Source organism: Manihot esculenta, chromosome 13, assembly GCF_001659605.2.
Source record: "Manihot esculenta cultivar AM560-2 chromosome 13, M.esculenta_v8, whole genome shotgun sequence".
NCBI classification, from domain to species: Eukaryota; Viridiplantae; Streptophyta; class Magnoliopsida; order Malpighiales; family Euphorbiaceae; genus Manihot; species Manihot esculenta.
Window position 1 is genome coordinate 7,640,997 of NC_035173.2, and position 23,505 is coordinate 7,664,501.

At 29.2% G+C, this 23,505-nt stretch overlaps 2 protein-coding genes across 3 annotated transcripts; one reads left to right on the forward strand and one right to left on the reverse strand.

Moving 5' to 3' along the window:
* Window positions 1–11,363: 11,363 nt before the first annotated feature.
* On the forward strand, window positions 11,364–15,119 carry LOC110630531 (scarecrow-like protein 21). 2 transcript variants are annotated; one of them, XM_043949869.1, is made up of 2 exons: window positions 11,364–11,517; window positions 12,807–15,119. In XM_043949869.1, exon 2 carries the CDS (start codon window positions 13,144–13,146, stop codon window positions 14,785–14,787), a length of 1,644 nt encoding a protein of 547 aa, XP_043805804.1. In that variant the 5' UTR covers window positions 11,364–11,517; window positions 12,807–13,143; the 3' UTR covers window positions 14,788–15,119. The 2 variants fall into 2 exon arrangements, with proteins under 2 accessions (XP_043805804.1, XP_043805803.1); XM_043949868.1 differs by having other exon boundaries at window positions 11,398–11,733.
* A 1,807-nt stretch (window positions 15,120–16,926) lies between these two features.
* LOC110630562 (WRKY transcription factor 1) lies at window positions 16,927–21,460 on the reverse strand. Its single transcript, XM_021778099.2, has 5 exons — window positions 21,165–21,460; window positions 18,481–19,127; window positions 18,248–18,395; window positions 17,995–18,153; window positions 16,927–17,655 (listed from the first exon to the last, which is right to left on the reverse strand). The coding sequence occupies exons 2-5, from the start codon at window positions 19,058–19,060 to the stop codon at window positions 17,076–17,078; spliced, it is 1,467 nt and encodes a 488-aa protein (XP_021633791.1). The 5' UTR covers window positions 19,061–19,127; window positions 21,165–21,460; the 3' UTR covers window positions 16,927–17,075.
* Between the last annotated feature and the right edge of the window lie 2,045 nt (window positions 21,461–23,505).

Consider the following 23,505-nt stretch of genomic DNA (forward strand, 5'->3'; position numbering starts at 1 on the left):
GTGGGGGAATTTTGAATTAGTCCGTCTGAAATGATGTGATTTACTTGTGTTGTGATGCATTCCATGAGATCATGTTTTATAATATGTTTTATATGTACTACTCACTGGGCTAGTATAGCTCACCCTCTCCCTTAACCCCAGTCTTGCAGGTTCAGAGTCCAGAGGTGTCAGCAGGGTACAAATGAAGAGAAGGTTTATGTAATAGTTAGTATGGACATGTATATGTAAGAGTATTGTATTAGCAGAGTTGTAATCCTTTTGTATACATGATCTTTTATGTAAATGTTTTATGTTATATGTATGAAAACCCAGGCTTAACAGGATATGAGTTAGCCCACCTAGAGCAAAGACGAGAGCTCTAGCAGGGGTTTACAGTGTACAGATAGTGTATGCACAGGTTAAGCCTTGGAACAGAGAAAAGTTTTAATGTTTACAGAAAATGTATGATCATGTATGAGATTTCACAGGTACACAGAGTTCACAGTAGGCTTGCTACGGGTCCCGGCGGCCTTAAGCCAATCTGGATCCTAGCGCCGGTAGCAGTTCGGTTTCCGGATTGTTACAATTATTTTTTAGTCCCTGAGATTTAACGTAATTAACACTTCTGTCCCTCTATTTTGGCGACCCAACACTTAAGTCCCTCACTTTCTTTTCTGTCCAAATTCGTAGTCCTTCCGTCCAAAATAACCGTTTAGGACACGTGAATTGACAAAATTAACCCTCACTAACCCAAACCCAAATGCCTCTTCTTCTTCTTCTTCTTCTTCTTCTTCTTCTTCTTCTTCTTCTTCTTCTTCTTCTTCTTCTTCCTACCCTTTCTGCAACTTCTTTTTCTTCTTCTTCTTCTTCTTCTTCTTCTTCTTTCTTCTTATTCTTTTTTCTTCTTCTTCTTCTTCTTCTTCTTCTTTCTTCTTCTTCTTCTTCTTCTTCTTCCTACCCTTTCTGCAACTTCTTCTTCTTCTTCTTCTTCTTCTTCTTCTTCTTCTTCCTGGATAAAAGTAACTGGAGAAAATATGAATGAGAAAAAAAATAGGGATTTCATATTGAGAGATGGGTATTTTTGGACAAAATTATCACCTCTTACCTTTGACTCTTTGACCAAACGGTTTAAATGGACGAAAGGACTATAAATTTGGACGGAAGAGAAAGTGAGGGACTTAAGTGTTGGGTCGCCAAAATAGAGGGACAGAAGTATTAATTAAGTTAAATCTCAGGGACTAAAAAGTAATCTTTCCTTTATAAAATCATATATAAGTTTAATTTATTTTAAAATGATTTTATAAATTAAAAATAATCAAATTATTTTATTAAAAATAAAGAAATTGATATGAAAAAATTAAATTAAATTATTGTAAAATAATTTATTCTAAAAGGAAGGTACATATTTATGATAAATTTATAGTAGTGATTATTATTATTAATAAATATTAACATAAATGTACAAAATAAAATAAAATAGTATTTATTGCATTAAATTAAAATAATTTAAAATATCAATTAATTAAAAAATTATTTAATTAACATCACAAAGGTCTACTTTCTCTCTCAATCCTTCTTCTCCAATTTTTTATAACTCGAGCTCGGACGAGGAAGAGATAAAGAAGGCCCATAAAGAATGTGGTCAGAAATCCATAATAGAGTCCGATCACAATTACCAAATTGATTATCTTCCTTCATAAGGATACTAAATTATTTGGTATAAAAGATTGAAAAATCATCACAAACCTCCCTTTTTCTTTTCTATTGCAATTTCTGGATTATTGTATGATGATTTTTCAATCTTTTCATATATAAAGAGATAGACTAGAAATGACACCTCTTATGTCAATGACACCAAAAAAGGGATATTAAATGAATAGAATTGAGATATGGTTGGAATATAATGAAATAGAGCCACTTTGAGGTTCTCAATGAAATGAGGCATGGAATGAAAACACTACGAAGAAGTTCTAGGAGTTACAAAGGGAACTTCGAGCTCATATTGGTCATGAGTTGAGAATGAAAATTGAACTCTATAAGATCTTATCTCCCGTTGTTCCTCAGTAGCTCAGTGTTCCTCAGTAGCTCAGGGCTGTTAATTGCCCTTCCATCCCTTGGATCGATAGAGAAGGAGGGCAGAACTTTTGGTTTTTTCATGTTGTCAAAGAATTGAGCAATAAAAATAGATGGTAAGTACCTAATCGAATTGATCTGGTCATATAGAAATAAGGTTCAAGTCTATCAATATGTTAGGATGCCTCAGCTGCATACATCACTGCACTTTCACTTGACACCTATCGTAATGATAAACGGCTCATCTCACCTAACCTTCTTTTGAATTCTCAAAACTTTTGTCACTCCATCCCCGCAGGGACTGAGAACCCGTCCCTGTATGCTTTCAGCAGTTATCCGCTCCGCACTTGACTATCCAGCGTTTATAGTGAGCACGATAACTGGTACACCAGAGGTGCGTCCTTCCCGATCCTCTCATACTAGGGAAAGGTCCTCTCAATGCTCTAACGCCCATACCGAATATGGACCGAACTGTCTGAACCCAACTCACGTGCCGCTTTAATGGGTGAAGAACCCAACTCACGTACCGCTTTAATGGGTGAACAACCCAACTCACGTACCGCTTTAATGGGTGAACAATCCAACTCTTGGAACATACTACAGCCCCAGGTGGCGAAGAGCAGACATCGAAGTGCCAAACCTTCCCATCGATGTGAGCTCTTGGGGAAGATCAGCATGTTATCTCTAGAATAACTTTTATCCGTTGAGCGACGGCCCTTCCACTCGGCACCGTCGGATCACTAAGGCCGACTTTCATCCTTGCTCGACAGGTGGTTCTTGCAGTCAAACTCCTTTCTGCCTTTGCATTAGAGGGCCAATCTCCGTCCTCCTCGAAGAAACCTTTGCACGCCTCCGTTACCTTTTAGGAGGCCTACGCCCCACAGAAACTGTCTACCTGAGATTGTCCCTTGGCCCGTAGGTTCTGACACAAGATTAGAATTCTACCTCTTCCAGAGTGGTGGTATCTCACAGATTGCTTAGACTGTCCAGAAGGGGTCTTTTTCGCCTTTCACCTAAACTGCGTAGGAAATGTCTTCTTTTAAAATTAAACTTTTTTATTTTTTCAATAGAAGAAAAAAGTTAGACATCAGCTAAAAATTTTAATTATAACAATTAACTATTAAAATTAATTAGCCATTAGAAATAATATACTTAAAAAAATATGTGAAAAAAAATGAAGCATGCTAATTGAATATAATAATCAAAGTAAGAATGAAAATATTTTCCCAACAATGAATCTTACAAAATAAAGGATGTCTAAATTAAAATAATTGCTAAGTCTTTGTAGTGACAATTGAGATGGTGAAAATGACAAACAACTTATAAAAAAAAAAATCCACATTACATAGATTTTATTGATGTCTAATCACTACACCACCATCCTTTGTATGGAGGATAAATCCTTTGTTGTCTCTTTCTCCCAATTCTGCTTTTCCTTTTTCTAATCACTTAATATGTTTTTTTACCTCTCATTGGACCAAAAATGAATCCCTATCTCATTCATAGGAACAATCCTATCATCCCATTAATTTCAAAAAAAAAAGAGGGAAATAGTAATTTGGATTTATTGTATATATTTTAATGAATTTTTATAATTTTTAATATAATATTTAATTAAATTATAAAATTCATTTTCATATAATTTTATTTTATTTAAATAAATTATTTTCTATGAATTCAATTTCAGTTACTCATTTAACTGGATTGAATAGTAACTCAATGAATAATACTAAATCAATTATAATTTCTTGATTAATAATTTTAATATTAAATTTTTTATTTTTTTGGAAATGGAATATTAAATTTAGTTTATTTATTTGATTATAATTTTTGTAACGGTTTTAATATTTATATAAAATTTAATTTTAATTGATTTATAAATTTTAAAAATTCAATTAAAAATAGGAAACAAAACTTAGAAGGAACACTAATTGCGAAAGACACGCCGGTGATGAGTGGGAGAATGAAACAAAGGCCCAAAAATTGAAGCATAAGGGATTCCAAAAAGGGAGGTCCAAAGAGAGACAAACAAGTGTAAAAAGTAGGACCCACATGAGACCCAAAATGGAAAACAAAGGATGGGGTTGTGGGGACACATTGTGCAAAATGAACCTGCATCATATACGAAAATCAATGGACATGGATCTCCCAAAAGCTGATACAGAAGGGTAGGCAAAACGACAGCGATGTTTCCCCGTTTCTGCATGCCAAAGTCAAAGGGTCTCATAATGGTTGGTTTCTCCGTGGAACTGCGTAAATAGATTGGGTCCCTTTTTGAAAATAGTGTGTGGCTTGACAGGCTCATTGCGTTTGCCATGCGCACATGGACCCCAATTTATCGGAGGAAGTTCTGTCTTTTTAGGGTTTTGGAAAGGGAATACACCACCTGACCCTGACCCTGACCTTGACCTGCGCCTTTGTCTTTTTGTTAGAAATTCTATTAGTGGGGAGTGTTTATAAAGGATAAAAATTAATAGTTAATTAATAAATAATATCCACCGTGCATTCATAAATTTAATTTAATAACAAATAATTCTAATTTTATTTTTTAAAAAAATTTCTGTTAAAATATAAATATGTAAAATTTTTACATTATTTTTTCAGGACGTTAGGTAGATGGCTGCATCGATAAATGCTTTACATTGTTTCTTGTCGATGATTTTTTCTCTTAATTAAGTTGTGGCATGCTGCATGCAAGCCAAATTGCAAATGCGGCAGAACAAAGTTACTTATAATCAGTAATAACCGAAAGGAGAAATTCACTGTGAACTTGTAATCATCATTCTTTTCATGCTAACTTTATATTTAAGGTAATTATTGGTATATACATAAACTTTTTTTTTTTGTATATTTTTAATTTATTACTTTCTAACACTACTTTACTTAATTATCAATTAATGATTACCAAACAATTCAGATCGCATCATATTAGCCATATTCATCTTTCTTAAATATCTAAATTAGAACCAGATAAAAATAATTTTTTATAATTTATTTATTTAATAATAAAAACCTAAACACTACTTTTGAATTTTTTTATCCAACAGTGTTTTTGAGAATAACTCAATTTTCGGTGATTTTAATATATTACTTAATTAATTTTAATAACGTAGGTTTAATTATTTACTTTAAATAAAAAAAAATATTTTAGATAGGAAGAAAATCAACGATGATGATTAGATAATGGTCGGCATAAGGTATTTATTGGCTAATGGCCATATGGCACCCAATGAAACGCTGGCCTCATAACTTCGCCTTCAAGGCTGGATTATGGATAACTTATAAATATTTATTTCTATCTTTTTTAATATATATTATTTAAAACGAATTAATTTTTTTAATTATCGGATTATGTTAAAGTTATATATATATAATTTGATAAAGTAAAATACGAAAATTGAACTATTTAAAAAAATTTTTAAAAAATATTTGATTGTAAATTCTTAGTTAACGAGGATACGTAGAGTTCAGGTCCAGGGAGACATATATGCAAATCTACTCTTGGTCACTGCTCGGAACCATCGGTTGGACCAGCTTCACAATTATAATTAATTTCTGATTTAAAACTGATTTGGTTTGATTCACATTCTACTTCAGTCATAGTTCTAAATATTTTAAAACTACGATACTAATATTTTATATATTGTAATACATAAATTTATAAAATTTAAATGTATCATATGTCATTTATTTAGTTCATATAATAAAAAATAACAAAAAGGAATATAATTTAAAAAATAAGTTTTAAAATAAGATTTTTTTTTAATTATTATATGTATTTAAGCTTGAGGAGTATTGAAATAATAACCATAATAAAATAATAAATAAATATTATAATTTAAGAAGATAAAAAAGATAAAAAAAAAAAAGTAAAGGGATTCGCTAATTTTAGCTGACGTGGAAGGAATATTTTCCACGTCATCTCTTTCCTTTAACGTAAGCTCCTCATCTCTCTTTGTGGGTCCCTACTTTCTTTTTCATTTCTTTACTATTTTCTTACTATTTGGCACAAATTTACCATATTGGCCTCCAGCACGACCATCGCCAACTATAATACTGACAAAAACTATTGTTTTCTCCTTAACAAATCGGATAAATTCCGTTTTAATTCCTGTAATTTATTGTTATTAACTTTAATATTTTTTAAATAATTATTTAATTTTCATAATTTTTAAAAAAATCATATTATTTTATACTATAAAAATATAGTTAAAATCATTATTATTTTATTATTTTTAAAGGTTAATTTAATGTACATATTTAAATTACAAAGATTAAAATTTTTTAATATTTAAAATTATTTACAACCTGATAGCATATATATTTTTTTTAAGATTTTGAATCAAATTGAATTAAAATATTATATCCATTTGTATCATAATATCATAGGAATTAAACTTATTTACCATTTATAAAATCGAAAGCATATTGAAAATTAATTATATATATTTTTAATAATTTTAGTGGTATTATAATATTATTATATATTTACAATAACATCTCTTATATTTTATATAGTTTTAATATAATTTTATAAATTATATTATCAAAATTATATGATTCCATTTAAAAAGTATAAATTTAAATTTTAAAAAATAATAAATAATATTAAATAGAAAATTATAAATATATAAGAGTAAATAAAATGAATTATTTATAAAATATTTGAAATTTATCTTAATAAGAATTTAATTTATATATATATATATATATATATATATATATATATATATATATATATATATATATATATATATATATATACTCTTTAATTATCTTTATATGAACTATTTAGTTCTTATAGTGCAGAGAAATGATTATCTGTATATGAATTATTTAATTTTTATGGTATAAAAAATTTATTTGTTAGTTTTTTTTTTCAAAAATATGTTAATCCTTATAGTATCGAGAAATTTATTTGTTAATTTTTTAATTTTAAAAAGTATATTAATTCTTACAGTACAGAGAAATTTATTTATTAATTTTTTAATTTTGAAAAAATATATTAATTCAGAAATTTATTTATTAATTTTTTAAAATTATTTTAAAAAATTTAATAGTTACTCATTTTATTAATTTTAACCGTTAAATATATAGAGAAATTAATTAGTAAATTTTTTAAAAATTTGAAAAATTAATTACTAAATTTTTTAAAATTATAAAGATTAAATAGTAAAATAATTAATGATAAAATTATTTAGAGAAATTAATTAGTAAATTTTTTAAAAATTTAAAAAATTAATTACTAAATTTTTTAAAATTATAAAAATTAAATAATAAAATAATTAATAATAAAATTATTAAAAAAATAAATTAGTAGACTTTTTAAATCATTCTCTGCTTTAATATATTTTTTAAAATTTATATACTAACTAATAAGTTTTTCAATATTATAGAAGTTATGTAGTAATTTTTTTTTTTTCTTTTTTTTTTTAAATAGGGGGTTGGGGGAGTCGAATCTTAGACCTTTCAAGGCTACAGAATGCACTTTTCACCAGGCTAAATTTTGGATTGCAGTAATTTTTTCTTTTTATATTTAATATTATCTAATTATTTTCATAAATTAAATTATTCATATACCTTAAACATACCTCTCAATATTGATAAATTAAATAATAATTGTTTTATAGTTTTTAGTTATATAATGAGCAACATGATATACCTTTATATATTGATTACTCAGATCTTTTAATCAAAAATATAAAATTAATATTATATATAAAATAATATAATATATTTATGAGAATTGAATATAGTATATATTAATATTATTTTTAGTAGTTAAATGTTAGTATTATTATTTTAATATTAATTATATATTAATTTAAAATAATTATAAAAATATTATAATTTTATGTGTAATAATTAAGATTTAATTAAAATTAAAGTAAAAGTACAGCTAAAATAAGATCTTTAATTATATGAAAATTTAATTTTAAATATAATTTCTAAAAATTAAAAATAAAAAATTTAATTTCAATTTTAATTTTTAATTAAAACCACACCAAAATCGAAACTAAAGAGTTGTAATTCGCACGCTCAAAATAACAAGTTGCTTAAATGATCACTTTATAATAACAAGCTCAAACTTTTATATTTGAACATTTTAAAAATTGGTTGAGAAATTCATTTATAAATAAATTATAATTTATTATTAAAAAATTCATTGATAATTTTTATCAAACAGTTTTTAAATTTGTTAATAATATTAACAAATATATCAATGAAATTTTCATTATTATTACTGATAAATTCTATTAATAAAGTGAGAAAAATAATTTATTAATAGATGTAAAATCTGTTAGTAAATCGATTAATAAATTATTAACAGATTGTATTTTGTTAGTAAATTTATTAGAAATTTAAATAATTTAAAATATAATTATTTTTTATTAAATAATAAATTTTATTGTTAATATTATTTTTTATTAGTTTAATAAAATCTGAAATTATATTATTATTATTATTAAATTTAATTTATGTTTAATATTTATTAGAAATACTTAAAAAGTAAAAATAAGAGAAAAGTAAATAATATAAAATAAGTTGATAAAAAAAAGAAAAAAGAGAAAAGAAAAAGGAGAAAAAAAAGAAATAATAGAAAAATAAAAATTATAAAAAGGAAGAAAGGATGAGAGTAAAGTCAAAAATGATAAGAGAAATGATAAAAAGAGAATAAATATGAATAAAAATTATTGAGAAAATGAAAAAAAAAAAGAGAAATGGGAAGAAAATTAAGAAAGTGAAAGGAAAATTATGGAAAAAATATGAAGAAAATAAAAGAAGATGGAAGAGCGAGATAAGAAAGGATAAGAAATGAACGTAAATTAATTAAAAAAACAGAGAGGAAAAAATATGAGATAAAAATGTGAAATGAAATAGAGTAATGAAAAAAAGAAAGGAAATGTGAGAAAGAGAATGAAAACGGAAGAAAATAAAATGATAGAATGAATGAATGATAAAGGGAGATGAGATGGTATTATATTTATAGATGTGAATTATTAACGGATTTAATAATAATTTTACAATCCATTATTAAATTGAAAAAAAAGAGAGCGAATTTTCTCTCTAAAAATTATCATAAAATTCGTTAGATAACTGAAAAATGTGAATTTTTAAAAAAAGAATGTATAAATTTTATGTGAAATTTTATTTTAATTTTATCTATGAATTTATTAACAGATGGTATCTCTTGATAAATTCAATATTTTTGTACTTATTAATTTAATGATAAAGTTTAAAAGTAAATTTCTAAATTTATTAGTAAATTTTTCATAAATTATCAAGAGTTGGTTAGTAATTTAAATATTTTTTAAAATTTATTAACAGATTGAAATTTATTAATAAATTATCAACAGATTTACTAATGAATTTTAAATCTGTTCATAAATTTTAACACCAATTATTTTATATATTTATAAATTACTAAAAAATTTTAAAATCTGATAATAATTACTAAATCATTTTGAAATTCGATAATAATACCAACGATTCATTAATAAATTTCAAATTCATCAGTGAACTTTTACACAAAATATTTTATATTAAGAATTATCAACAGATTTTTCAACTCTGTTAATAAATCATTAAAATTATTAACGGATTAAAATTTATTGGTAAAATCTATTCGTAATTCGATAATTTATTGCGGTGATAAGTATGCTCGATAAAATAAAAGAATGTTTTATAAAGGAAATTAGAATAAGGCAACTGAAAATAAGACCTCAAACCCATTAATTCATGGATCACTTTGATCAGCATAAACACTATCAGAAAGAGAGCGAAATGAGCAACGTGATCAAGGGTATGATGTTGGCACTTGCTACATTCAGGTGAAAGGTGTCTGTTTTGTTTTGTTTTCATTTTTAGGTGATGTTTGTTGAGAGTATTTTGGTATGAATTTGTAAGGGTTTTGTTTTGTATGAGGATTTTGAGCTCACTCTGTGATGGTGGTCGTCAAGGGTGATTGGATCCGTGATAATTGATGTTGAAGTCTCCAGATTAGCTATATGGTTATCCTAGATTGAAAATGCCATGTGCCAACCCTCTATTTTGACAATTTCAATTGTGGTACGCAGAGTTCTCTTATTTACTTTTGATGACTTATCGATTGATAACTAGACAAAGTCTCTTGTATGTTTCTTTTTTAGAGTATTTCTTAGTTGCATAATTTAGGTTTATTGTTTATAACTTTAGGAAGACCAAATCTAGTGGTGATAGCTTTATTCATTATCTTCCTGGTCTGCCGAGCTTTAGCAATGTGGTGTATGACAGTTGATGGCCTAGATTAATATTGAGCGATGTTGTGTGATGGGGCGAGTGGATTGAGTTAGTTTAATCTGATTAGTTGGATTGTTTTTATGGATTGGACCTCAATGTTTTTGTGAATTTATAGTTTGATATATTACTTTGTAGTACAATAAATTTTAGAAAAAAAATATACTATTGGTCTACGGTTATCAAAGAACGACCAGATAATATTAATAGCTATCAACCAAACTTTACTATTTTTATATATATTTTTATATACAATAATAAATATTAAAAAATTTTACTTTTTTTCATATACAATAATATATGATTTATAATTTAATTGTGTTATAGATTGAAATTTGTGATATAGCGGCGGATCCCATTTTGGCATCAGAAAATCAATACAAAACAAAAATTTAAAAATAAGTCAATAATAATAAATAATTATAGTCTGTTGGGTATCAATTTTATTTTCCCTTTTAATTTATTTTTGGTTAATTTTAGAAATTTATTGAAATAATAAAATAAGCAATTTATTTTAACAGCTGAACAATAAAAACTTAGATTATAATGGATGCCAAACATGGCCTAGAAATTCAAATCAACAGAAGTCCAAACATTTTTTGTGTTTTTTTTCAATTTCTTGTCACAATTATGCTTTGAAAATATTGATGTTTGCTGCTGTTCTCTTCATAACGAAATTGATATTTTGGATTTAATGGAATGATAGTTTTATTCGAATAAATTTAATAAATTTTTAATTTTAATTTTTTAATTTTTAATTTTTATTTAAAAAAAATCTTATTGATTTTAAGAATGTTAATTAAATTGAATAAAAATTAAAATTATTCAAAAATAAAAACATTTAATTAGTTACCCGTTATTTCTAAATTATTACATAGAAATAATTAAATTATTTAATTATTTTTTACTAATAAATTGAGTTTAATAAAACAATTAAATAGAAGGGCAATTATGTCAATTGGATTGGGGCTCAAAGATTCCATTAGACAGCTTGATTTGTAGACAATAAGAGGTGAAATGTCGTTTTACCAAAAAGTACTATTTCTAAATTTATTATTATTTTTGTTTCCTTGAAAATAATACTAATATTCTTCTTCCTCTGCTTCTCTTCTCGGTCTCTGTTCTCTCTCTCTCAGCCTCTGCTGGTGACAGTGAAATACCACAAAATTGACGATTCCTCAAATCAAGGTGGGATGCCAACATCAACATGTTGATAGTGAAATTATTCTTTAGAAAAGGAAAAAGAGGAAAATTATTCTTTTCTTGTTGTTTCTGGCCTTGAAATTCTCTGTTTTGGATGGAATTCAAGTGTTCATGATTTTTCCGAGAAAGTTTTTCTTGCGAAAATCAGTTCCTATGGATTAACAGTAATGCGAGAATGGGTTTGTGGTGGATCTGTTAATGGTAGGATTTTCTTTTATCATTGTTTCTCAATGTTTTGTTTTTCTTTCTTTTTTCTTTTTTCTTTTTTGGGTCTCTGTGTCAGTAATAATTGCTGTTCATATTTGAATTTCAAGGTTCGGTCTTGTTTCGCCTTGAAATCTGCTCTCATTTTGTGACTGAAAAGGTCTCGTGGTTGTTTTTAATTGAACAAGTGAAAGTCTATCAATCTGTTTTTCTAAAAACCATGGGTTTCAATTTTTGTCGAGTAATTGTTCCCTTGGGATGAGTTGGTGTTTTGATGCACTGAAAATCTATTTTTGCTTTTTCTGGTAATACATGCCTTTCCTATATATATATATATGTGTGTGCATGTTATGCATAGAAACTTGATCTTGGAGGTGGGTGGGGATTATATTTTGTGATTAGGCCGGAGTTGGATTTTTGGGTTTTGATGGTTGCTTCTGAAGTTTCTTGCCTTGGCACGCATGCCAGTTTCTTTTTTCTTCTTCTTTTTTTTTTTTTTTTTTTTTTTTTTTTCCTCTTTTCTGGGGTTGAAGAGAATGTGACAGATGATGTAGATGGAGTTGATCAATTTAGCAGTAAAATAGCAGGGAAAAAGGATATGAAGCTGCATGGTATATTGAAAAGGAATTGGAGAGAACAGAAAAAGAAAATGATTCAGTTTTATGTTTGTGATTTTGTTCTAGAAGCCTTTTGGATAAACTGATAAGTAGTTTTTGAACCAACCTATTTTGATGAAAAATCCAAATGAACTGTTATGTGCTCAATCCCTCTTTTTTAATGTTTGTGGCATATTAAATTAACAGATGAATGAGTAGGATGGTTAGGAACAAATTCGTTGAGTCTAAAATGTGTTATTTTTGCACTTGCCTTGTTAAGGGGAAAAAAATATCTATTTCTAGGTCTCATATGAACTTTTGCCTGATCAAATATGTTGTCTTTTATTATTCGCTTAATGCATCATTCCTATTTTCTGTGATAGATAATTGTTGTTTGGGCAACAATATTTTTTTAAGCTGCAAAAAATATATACATATATACCTCTCATGCTATTTTGATTCTTGTTTTTGCAGATTATTATGCTGGCTTATCTCACTCTGCCAAATGGATCTCATACGGAAATATAGATAAATGATCTTGGAGCTGCTCGATGCAGTGTCATTAAGTTCTATTATTGCTGTGAGGCTCATTTAGCTGATTTTTCAGCAAGAACCTATTCCAAACTGTACAAGCTTCTTTTAAGCATAGGGTGTAGATGTCCGTGCGAGGATAACTAAAGCACACTAATTAGATGCTGCATTCTGTGGTTTGGTAATCAGTTAACTAACTTCCAAAAGCATTCCTGCTAAGACCATCAGCTGGGTTGTCCCTGTCGCTAAAGTGGCATCAGGTAAACTGATTGAGTGTTCAATGCAAGCATCAAAAAGAGTCAGAAGTAGAGGCATGTCTAGCAGATTGTACTATCAGCCAATTCAGGAAGTTGAGGCATACTGCATGCCTCAGTTCCAGAATTTGGATCACCAGCTATGTTCCAATGGCAGCAGCCAAGGAACCAGTTTATCCATTCTGAATTCACATGAACTATACTGCACCCTGGAGTCATCTTCAGCAAATGGCAGTTATACAATTCACAACTCTCCATCAACCATTAGTTTCTCACCCAATGGAAGTCCTGTGTCACAGCAAGAGTCTCAGTCATATCCACCCGGTACGCACCATTCTCCTGACAATAATTATGGCTCTCCGATAAGTAGTTCCTGCATAACTGATGATGTCCACAACTTCCAGAACAAGTTGAAAGAATTAGAAAATGCAATGTTTGGTCCTGATTCTGATATTATTGACAGCATTGAAAGCACCTTTGGGAATGGGACAAGCATGGAGTCACCAGAAATGGATAGCTTGAGACAAGTAATGGAGGCAATTTCTAGAAGGGACCTAAAACATGTCCTTGTTGTCTGTGCACAAGCAGTATCCGATAAGGATATGTTAAAGGCTCAATGGTTAATGGATGAACTGAGACAAATGGTGTCTGTTTCTGGTGAACCAATTCAAAGATTGAGTGCATACATGTTGGAGGGGCTTGTTGCTCGGCTAGCCTCCTCAGGAAGTTCCATCTACAAAGCTTTGAGATGCAACGAACCAGCCAGCGCTGAGCTGCTCTCTTATATGCACATTCTTTATGAGGTGTGTCCCTATTTCAAGTTTGGATACATGTCAGCAAATGGTGCTATTGCAGAAGCCATGAAGGATGAAAACAGGGTTCACATCATTGATTTCCAAATTGGTCAAGGGAGTCAGTGGATTACTTTAATCCAGGCCTTTGCTGCTAGACCTGGTGGGCCTCCCCACATCCGTATTACAGGTATTGATGATTCCACATCGGCATATGCCCGTGGAGGAGGACTTGATATAGTGGGGAAGAGGCTATCTAGGCTTGCTGAGATGGTTAAGGTGCCATTCGAATTTCATGCTACTGCCATGTCTGGTTGCAAGGTTCAGGTAGAGAACCTTGATGTTCGTCCCGGGGAGGCTCTAACTGTGAATTTCGCATTTGTGCTTCATCACATGCCTGATGAAAGTGTCAGCACACAGAATCATCGAGACCGGCTTCTGAGGCTGGTTAAGAGCCTGTCTCCAAAGGTTGTGACCCTTGTTGAGCAAGAATCCAACACAAATACTGCTCCATTCTTCCCTCGGTTCCTCGAGACACTAAACTATTATACAGCAATGTTTGAATCAATTGATGTTACTCTCCCAAGAGATCATAAGGAACGGATCAATGTTGAGCAGCATTGCCTGGCAAGGGATGTTGTTAACATAATAGCATGCGAGGGAATTGAGAGGGTGGAACGACACGAGCTGCTCGGAAAGTGGAGATCAAGGTTCAAAATGGCAGGGTTTACGCCATACCCTTTAAGCTCCTTGGTAAATGCCACCATCAAAACTCTGCTAGAGAACTATTGTGATAGATATAGACTTGAAGAGAGAGATGGGGCTCTTTATCTTGGTTGGATGAACAGAGATTTGGTGGCATCTTGTGCGTGGAAATGAAAATTGCTGCATACCAATCCGCTCTCTTTTTGAAACTTGGGCGGCCAGCTGAGGTAGAACCTCTAGTATTTCCATTGTTTTTTCCCTTTTTTTTGGATGGATTTGAGGAGGAAGATGGTGGCCTCAGCTGTGTAATTCTCTTTTAAAAGTGGAAAGTTGGCTATTTTCTTTGATATTTTCTTTTTGGTTTTTTTTGCTTGGCCTTGGAAGAACCAGGTTTGGTGGTTTGGCATGATCAGAATATATGCACGTTCTTAGGGACTTAGGTGTTGGATTCCTGAGTGTTATCCTGTGGGCATATTCCTATGAAATGCAGGAAAATTTTCTGTTTCTATTGGTCTGAAAATAATCAACCGTTGACTTGGTTACTTGACAAATGTATTTGAGATTTGGGAGTTTATCCTCTTAACATTGTCTTTCAAACCTGGGATTGGCTTTTCCCCAAAAAATATAGGAATATCAGATTTAACAAATTAAGCCTCTTGGATTCATGAGATATAGATAAATTGCTTTTACCTACTCAATTTATATCAAAATTAATGCATATATTTATTTATTTTTTAAATTTAACCGTTTTAATTTTGTATTTTTTCTTTGTCAAATTAGAAGTCTCTTCAAATTTATTTATTTTAATTATATTTGAAATGATCATAATACTTTCAAAATTAATTCTTATACCTTCTCCATATATTAGTTTTATAAAACTGAAAAAAATATTATTTTAATGAAGGTACCTTTAATTTGATATATTCAAAATATAGAAATTAAATAATTTTAAAAATAGAAAAATAAATGTGTTAATTTTGATATATTTTAAAAACACAAAATTAATTTTTCAAAAAAAATATTTATATATATATATATATATATTTGTAGTTCCATAAAAGAGATTCTTTTGGAGGTTGCAGTTGTCCTCTCAACAATGTTTTTTTTTTCGAGGATTAAATTTGAGTTCCGTGGACTTGGGTCAAGTCAGTATGGTGACTAGAAAAATTTTGAGCGCGTTAAACCATTTATAAAAGAATTTTATTATTATTAGAAAATGGGTCCAATCTGATAAGCTTTAATGTCAAACTTGAGGGTAAAAACACCTAACTTGATAATACTAGTTGCACTTTTTCTAAAGAAACTGGCCAGCTTGACTATCCAGTCAAGCATCTAGGAGCCAAATTCAAGTAGCCGATTGCCCCTTCCTACCTGCAAATGAGCAATTTCCTTTTCCAACCGGTTCAAAGATTCCCAAATCTTCCATAATGAGTTAGCTGATGAGATAGGATACCAAACTAGAGAGTTTGGAATCCCCTCCAATTAGATATTTTGAACCCCAATCAGAAGAAAAAATAGGTAAACTTAAATTTTAGAGTATCCGTCTATACATTTTTTAAATCGAATGGCTAAATTTTTATATTTTGCATTCATTTAAATTAGAAATCTCTTCGATAATAAATATTGTTAGTAGCATATAAAATGACTTTTTTATCCCTTTTTAAGTTAATACTTTAAGAACAGAAAATATTTTAATTAAACTTTAATTCCTAACCAAGCCATCTCTCTGCTACTAATGAAAGAGTATTCTGGTGAAAAATTGGAAAGAGTGAGAAGGTGAAGGAGAGGTTAAAGGTGGAGGAAAATAATAAGAGTATTTTAGGAATAAAATTCATTATTTATCTTTTGATCAAGTTTTAAATCACTGAACAAATAAATTAATGAATGAAAAAACCTTTAAATAGTTACAAAATATAAGAAATTAAATATTCGATTATAAAAATATAAAAACTAATTGTTAATTACACTAAAATTTAAAGATTAAAGTGAAATTTATTTAAAAAAATCAAATTTATTGGAAAATAAATAATAGATAAAAAATATTATTTAAAAAAAATTGACTTATTTTTCTTCATTAATTATAATATTTAACACATTAAATTCATATTTTAGAAAATTAAGTGGCATTAATAAGATTTTTCACACTTTCGAAAAGTGTTCTTCTTAAACATTTTTTAATTTTCAGAGTCGTTCGTCTTAAACATATTTTAATTTTTTCTTTAATTATAAAAATATTTTCATTGTTTTTGAATGCATTAAATGTTAAAAAAATGTGAAAAACATTTTTTAAATAATGTGCATAACAAACTGAGCTTGCCTAAAATACTGAAGTTTGTTATATTACCAGACGTTAATGGGACTCCATACATCTGAAGGATTATTTGTTTTATTGTAGTAAACTAATTTACAAAGCTGGATGCACTTCCCCATTTGACCATTTCCTAAATATCAATATGTTTCGATTAGCTTTGAACAGGCTCTGCATTCGGTATGTGTTGCTCATTTGGATGAGTTTCTGAACCTGAAGCAATAGCAGGAGCACTATAAATAGCACAATTCACTTTAGATTCAGTTGTGGACTCACCATCACGTTGCTCAATGGATCGACATTCAGAAATTGAGCTGGAATTGACAACTACAGCACCACTTCCTTCTGTAACACTTGGCTTCTCATTCCACAGCTCACTTGATTTACTATCACCACCTGAACGTGAATGGATGACCATATCAGAGCCCTTTAACTCACTTCCTTTATATTTACTTCTTGACTTGCTATTCACTTGCTCCTTCGAGTTTCCACTTGGGTCTGAACTATTTTGAGCAACCCCATCACTCGGTCCTGATTTAATGCTCGACTCACCAATGTTGATGTTAGAAGTACAGGCGCTTAAACTAGTTGCATTATGAGTTATTGTCCTTGAAGGAGGCATGTCGTGATAATGTTGTCCCTCGTAACTGGTTATAACCATTTTTGTGTCATGAGATGCTCTCTCTACATGTTTCTTAGCGGGGCATCCAGGATTTGAGCACCTGTAGTAGCTCCTACATAATTCAAGTGTAGATCATAAGTAAGGATAACTTCTTTTGACTGAGATGAGCTGTAATGCAGTGCAAATTAACTATATTTGAAGTCCTAATGCTCATCAGCGTTTTCACTTGAGAACTATTGCTATTATTTCTGCTGAGTAGGAGACTAATGGGAAAATATACAACCATATGGATCAAAATGAACTGGATAACAAACTTCTTGCCGCTTATGTAAAAATAATATATATAAATAAAGCATCTGGAATTAATAGAAAAATACTGTTAGGACTTCTCATGTAATTTATCTTGAATGACCCTGAATGTGATAATTAAACTTAATTAATTAATAATTACCTTGGGTTTGGATTGCCTTTAACTAATTTCTGCCCATATTTGCGCCAACGGTACCCATCATTCACAATATCTACCTCACTTAAAGTTTGAATAACAAGACGGGGTTCACTTGTTGGCTTATCTACAGCCACAGGTTCAACAATACGGTTGCCTTTCTTCCTGTTTAATTTATTGGCAGATAAAAACAAGGGTTATTTCACAAATAATCAGTAAAGTAATAAATAAATAAATGAACTATTTTTTTTTAACATACTGTCGTTTTGAGCGTGGGTCATCATCGTTTTCAACCTCATCTTTTATCTTATTTGATTCTGATAGTTCACCTTTTTTGTTCTCACTTTTTGTAACAGCTGAAATCTGGGAGGTACTTGTTGACTTGAGTAGATGAGACGCATGATCTTCTGCAATTTATTATTTAATTTTGGTTACAAGTATTAAAATAAGTCAATAATTAAGAGATAGAGATCAATTATTTTTCCCTCTTACCTTCTGTGCCAGTTGATGAAGGCTCATCAGCCATCTCTTTAACAGACAGCACGAACCCAACGGCTAGTGGAAGATTTTGCTCAGACTTTGGATGATCATGTTGACCAAAGTAAATAATATCTGCAATCTGGCCGTCCTGTGAATGTTCCAATTGCTTTTTCACAGAACAGTTCGGATGTGTACATTTGTAATAGCTCCGAATGAATTCATTTCCTTTAACAAGTTTCTGCCCATATTTTCGCCAATGATATCCATCTTCTGACACTTTTTCGCGAACAATCGGAGTTTTACTTGCCTGACCAGATTGCAGGGAACTGGAGCCAGTACCAGGGATCTGTGAGACTTTACCTGGCATTGTAGAGGAGATACTTCCTTCTTTTTCTAACTGCGATATATGGATTCCAGCATTACCATCCTGCAGAGTTTTGTCAGGGGTGACAGTTGTGACTTCTTCATCTTGCGCTGTATGAATTACATTATCATCAATCTGTTGTGTCGTGTGACTCCCACTATCTGAGCTCTGTGTTTTCTGCAATTTATCAGAAGCAAATTCATCTGTACCTTCCCTTGAAGAAACCATGGGACTTATGGAAGCTATTATTCACCACAAGCCTGAATAAATGCTACGTGGTGCTGGTTGTTTATACCTGTGAAAGTATGAAAGAAGTCATGCGCAAAAAAATAAAAAAGAAAAAGGAAGAAGAAGAAGAAGATAATTCAGACTTGCCATCCAATTTTTTCCATATTTATACTAATATATGCCTCAGGCGTTGCCCCCTCACTCTCCATTGAGAACCATTATAAATATAATAAATTTGCCTATTTCAACAGATTGTGAAAGTCTTGAGTATATATTTTAAAATTAGGGTTTGAGATATAAGCGATTTTAACTTGTTCTTGTTTCATCGTATTAAAAAAAAAAAAAAAAAATTGTTTTACTGTCTTGTCCATGGATCTAAACTTTATAACGAAGCTACATAAATAATTTTATCTTCCTTTCTCTCTCTATCTTTCTCTTTTTTTACCCTCTCTATATATTGTGTTTGTGCTCATTATGTATTCCAAATTCTTGAGCGTGCTATAACAAACTAATATAAGAGCAACTGAGCATGCAATCTGGGGTATTGATGGCATACTCTTTAACGAAGTATGGGGTTATTGATGGCATATTCAACCACGTATGAGGTAAGAATGTTTAATAGATTATCGAACTTCAACTAGTGGAAAATTAAAATAAATCTTCATTAATTTTGCAAGGTTTTTAAAAGATAGTCAAATATAATTTTCTAGAGGGCAACAACCGTTTATTGAGATGCAATCTCTGCATCATACGCATTGAACCAAGCAAATGACAGCCCTTCGGATTTTCAAGCAAATGAATCAGACCATATGGTCGCATAAATGAAAAAATACCAACATGACAAAATACGGTAACTTGCATCAATTGTTACTGTCTTTCAAGTCAGTCAAGTTGTTCCAATTTCACAATCAAAGCTTTTATTTTCGGTTCAATTTGGTAATCATCACTGGAATGTTTGAATTACAGTGAATCACTAACCCTGTTTTCAACATGGGCTGCTACTTACACATGTTTTATGCTTAGGAGAGCGTTAGGCGACTTAAACGCACTTCAGTGCATTCGGAAAATAATAATAATAACAATAATTACACATGTTTTATACTTTGAGAACGTTAGACGATTTAAGCGCACTTCAATTCAGTGCATTCAGAAAAAGGGTGATATTCAACTGCAATCTTAATTCAAATGTAAGAAAAAGAAATTCTAGTGGATTTTGTTGAGTTTTTTTGCCAATTCACTAATTAAAATGCTGATGATTCCACAGTGATGACTAAATATAGAAGTTCCAACAAACAGACTGACATCCTGAAATTCAGTCCAAAGGAATGATTCAATTCATCCTAACAAAAGAACATTCCATCCAGCACAGCCAATGCATGACTGCTCCAACTTTACCCTTAACAAACCAAACAAATTCTTTCCGATGTACTCAAAAACCAACCAACCAACCAACCAAACAAACAGAAGCACATTACAAAGAATCCTACAGAATAATGCAAATTCAGAATTTTCTTATGCATAATATTTTTGGATAAAACATTAAAAATAAAAAGTCCAAAAATTTTACGTTTATGAAATATTGTTAAGGTTATAACAAGCAAATTTCTCTTCCAACGCAGTAAATTCTATCAAATCTCTTCCGTTTAAAAAAATTCAGGAAATTTTTCAAGAACCTCCATAAGTAAATTCCATCAAAATTTCCCAAATACTATCAGAAAAGTGTCTGCGGAGACAGTGCATAGTTCAAAGAAAATTGAACAAGAGAAAAAGGATAATTGAAAATCAAATTACTTTTGGACCATGATTCTTCGAACAACCTTTCTTTTTTTTTTTTTTAAAAAAAAAAAAGTAAAAATAAAATCAAGTAATTCAACTCTGGTAAGAACAAAGCTAGTACTAGGCTCAAAAATTCAATTTCTGGTCCATTTCTTACAAGTTTTCTGAGCAACCAAACACCATGTACTAACTGAGAGAGCTCCAATTCCATACTTAATAGAGAGAATTAAAATCAAGTAGGCCACAAAGAAGGAAGTGACCATCAACATCCATAGTAACACCAAAAGGAACCAAGCCTTCAATTCAGAGCTCGAGTAGAAAAACTTACAGCAGAGGATTAATCAGGTGCTCAAACTTCCACCTGAAACCGGTTGGATTTTCCTCAGAATCAGGGCCGCAGATCACGCCGGTCTCGGGATCCTAGCCGGCGAGTGGATGGTTAGTGCGTTTAGGGAAGTTGAAACTTTCAAGGCTACAAGAAAAAAAAGAATAAAATAAAGGACACAACAACTGTATAGAGAGAGAAAGCGAGAGCGGGGAGGGGAGGGGAAGAAGAGCAGGGAAATGATTGAATGTGGTGAGGGAACAGTTAAGAATCTATGATGTTTCTGATTGGAGATCTGAGGTTCTGATTGCCTATCTCTGATGTTTGCGTATTATCTATTTTTCTCGATTTTACTCTCGCATATGACCCGTCGGATCAAATATCATGATTCATGAATAGCGGAAAAATGTAATTAGGCCTCTAAATTTTTGAGCTTAAATATGTTTAATTTAATTTTTTTAATTAAATAAAATCATCAGCTTTAACTTTACGTTTACATAAATCCTTATTTAATAAAAATTTTTATTAGTAAGATATATTTTTAATTTTTAAATACTAAAATAAAAATTTTAAGAGTAAAAAATAGTAAATATTTTTTATTATTTAACTTAAGAATAGTAAATAATTTTTAATATTACAAAAAATATTTTGTTATGAAAATAATAATATTTTAGATTTAGTTACCGAAAATTCTATCTTTTTAAATTTTTATAATTACATTTTATATTAATTTAATTATTAATTAAATTCTAAACTTCTTGTATAAATATATTTCACCATTATTTTTAATTATTAATTAAATTCTGAGCTTTATATATAAATATATTTTTTCGTTATTTTCAGTATTAGTATCAGGTTATTTGCCATATTAACAAATTTTAGAATATAATTAATAAAAATCTAAAAGGTCAGGGATATAGTTGTAAAATTCATCTTATTTAAAATTAAAATTCATTTACTTATTTAATATTATTATTATACTTATTTTAGTTTATTAAAAATTTACATATATCAACTTATATTAATTCAATTTTGAATTAATCCAACCTTCTAAATTATTTTTTTAAAAATCTATCCTAATTATTATTTTAGTTAAAAAGTAAATAATTAAAAATATGATTAAAAATATTTTATAAAAAAATTTAAAAAAACATATTATAAAAATAAAATTTATTTGGTTATTAAATTAATATTTAGTGCAATTGCAATTATATTGTTAATTATATTTTTTTAATTTTTTTACTTTTAAATATATTGTTAATCATGTATTTTTCTAAACTATAATAATATTTAGAGTAACAACAGCCAATGGAAGCGAGAGTGATCACCGGATGTAGCTCGATTTCCAAACTGTCATTGTCAACAGCAACAACCGTCCCTCTAAGTGAAAAACATCGACAAAATTAAAAGATTAATTTATTTTAATAAAATCACTCGATTTTAATTTTATTTCAAAATAATTGACTTTAACTAGTTTCATGTTATTCAAATATGCATAGAAAAATAAGCTCCTATACTCTTGAAGACCAAATCTTTGATATCCATATAGCTTCTCAAATGCTAGAAGTTGTTCTTTCCTTCTTTAAGCACCATTCTAATTAAGCAACCCATACACTAGCAAGGAAGTTCATTTCATATGATAGTTTTGATAAGAATGATCTACCAAGATATGAGATCAACACACATAGTATGTGCAAACAGGTCGAGTATAATTATATAAAAATGAAGAATATTCAATAAGAAGAGTAAATATTCTGACTTGATTGAGTGCTTTTATATTCTTTTATGACGCAACAATTAAATACTTTTATATTCTCTTATGATGCGATGTAAAATTGTTCAATAAATAAATTTTAAATAGGTTTAAAGAATAATATATAATTATTAATTAAGATTAAACCATTTAATAAAAATATAATATTTATTTTAAATAGACATACAGAATAATATAAAAAATATTAATAAAAAAATTTTTAAATTTATTTTAAAACTCTAAACAATATTTTTAAATCTCATGACGGATCGTTACATAGTCAAAAGCAATTAAAAAGCATAGATTTTTGAACGAATTTTTTGAATTAGAATTTTAATAGTGATTCTCACATTTATAATAAAAATTATGATCAAAATATTTTTAATCATTTAATAATCATTTTCAAATCATTTCGTTTATTCTAAATATTATAATTTATTTTATCCGCATTAATTTATTCGTATAAAATATGATTGACAAAGATTTTATAAGTCATGTAGTTGTAGTTCATAAAATCTAATTCAATTAGCTCATTTATTATAAACAGTCATAACTCGTTGAATTATTTAATATTTAGCAAATAAGATGTAA

Coding starts and splice junctions, on each gene's coding strand:
- LOC110630531 (XM_043949869.1), top strand. CDS start 13,144: ATGCAAGCATCAAAAAGAGTCAGAAGTAGAGGCATGTCTAGCAGATTG.
- LOC110630562 (XM_021778099.2), bottom strand. CDS start 19,060: ATGGTTTCTTCAAGGGAAGGTACAGATGAATTTGCTTCTGATAAATTG. Junction 18,154..18,247: donor GACCCACGCTCAAAACGACA/GTATGTTAAAAA, acceptor TAAATTAAACAG/GAAGAAAGGCAACCGTATTG. Junction 17,656..17,994: donor AAAGGCAATCCAAACCCAAG/GTAATTATTAAT, acceptor TGAATTATGTAG/GAGCTACTACAGGTGCTCAA.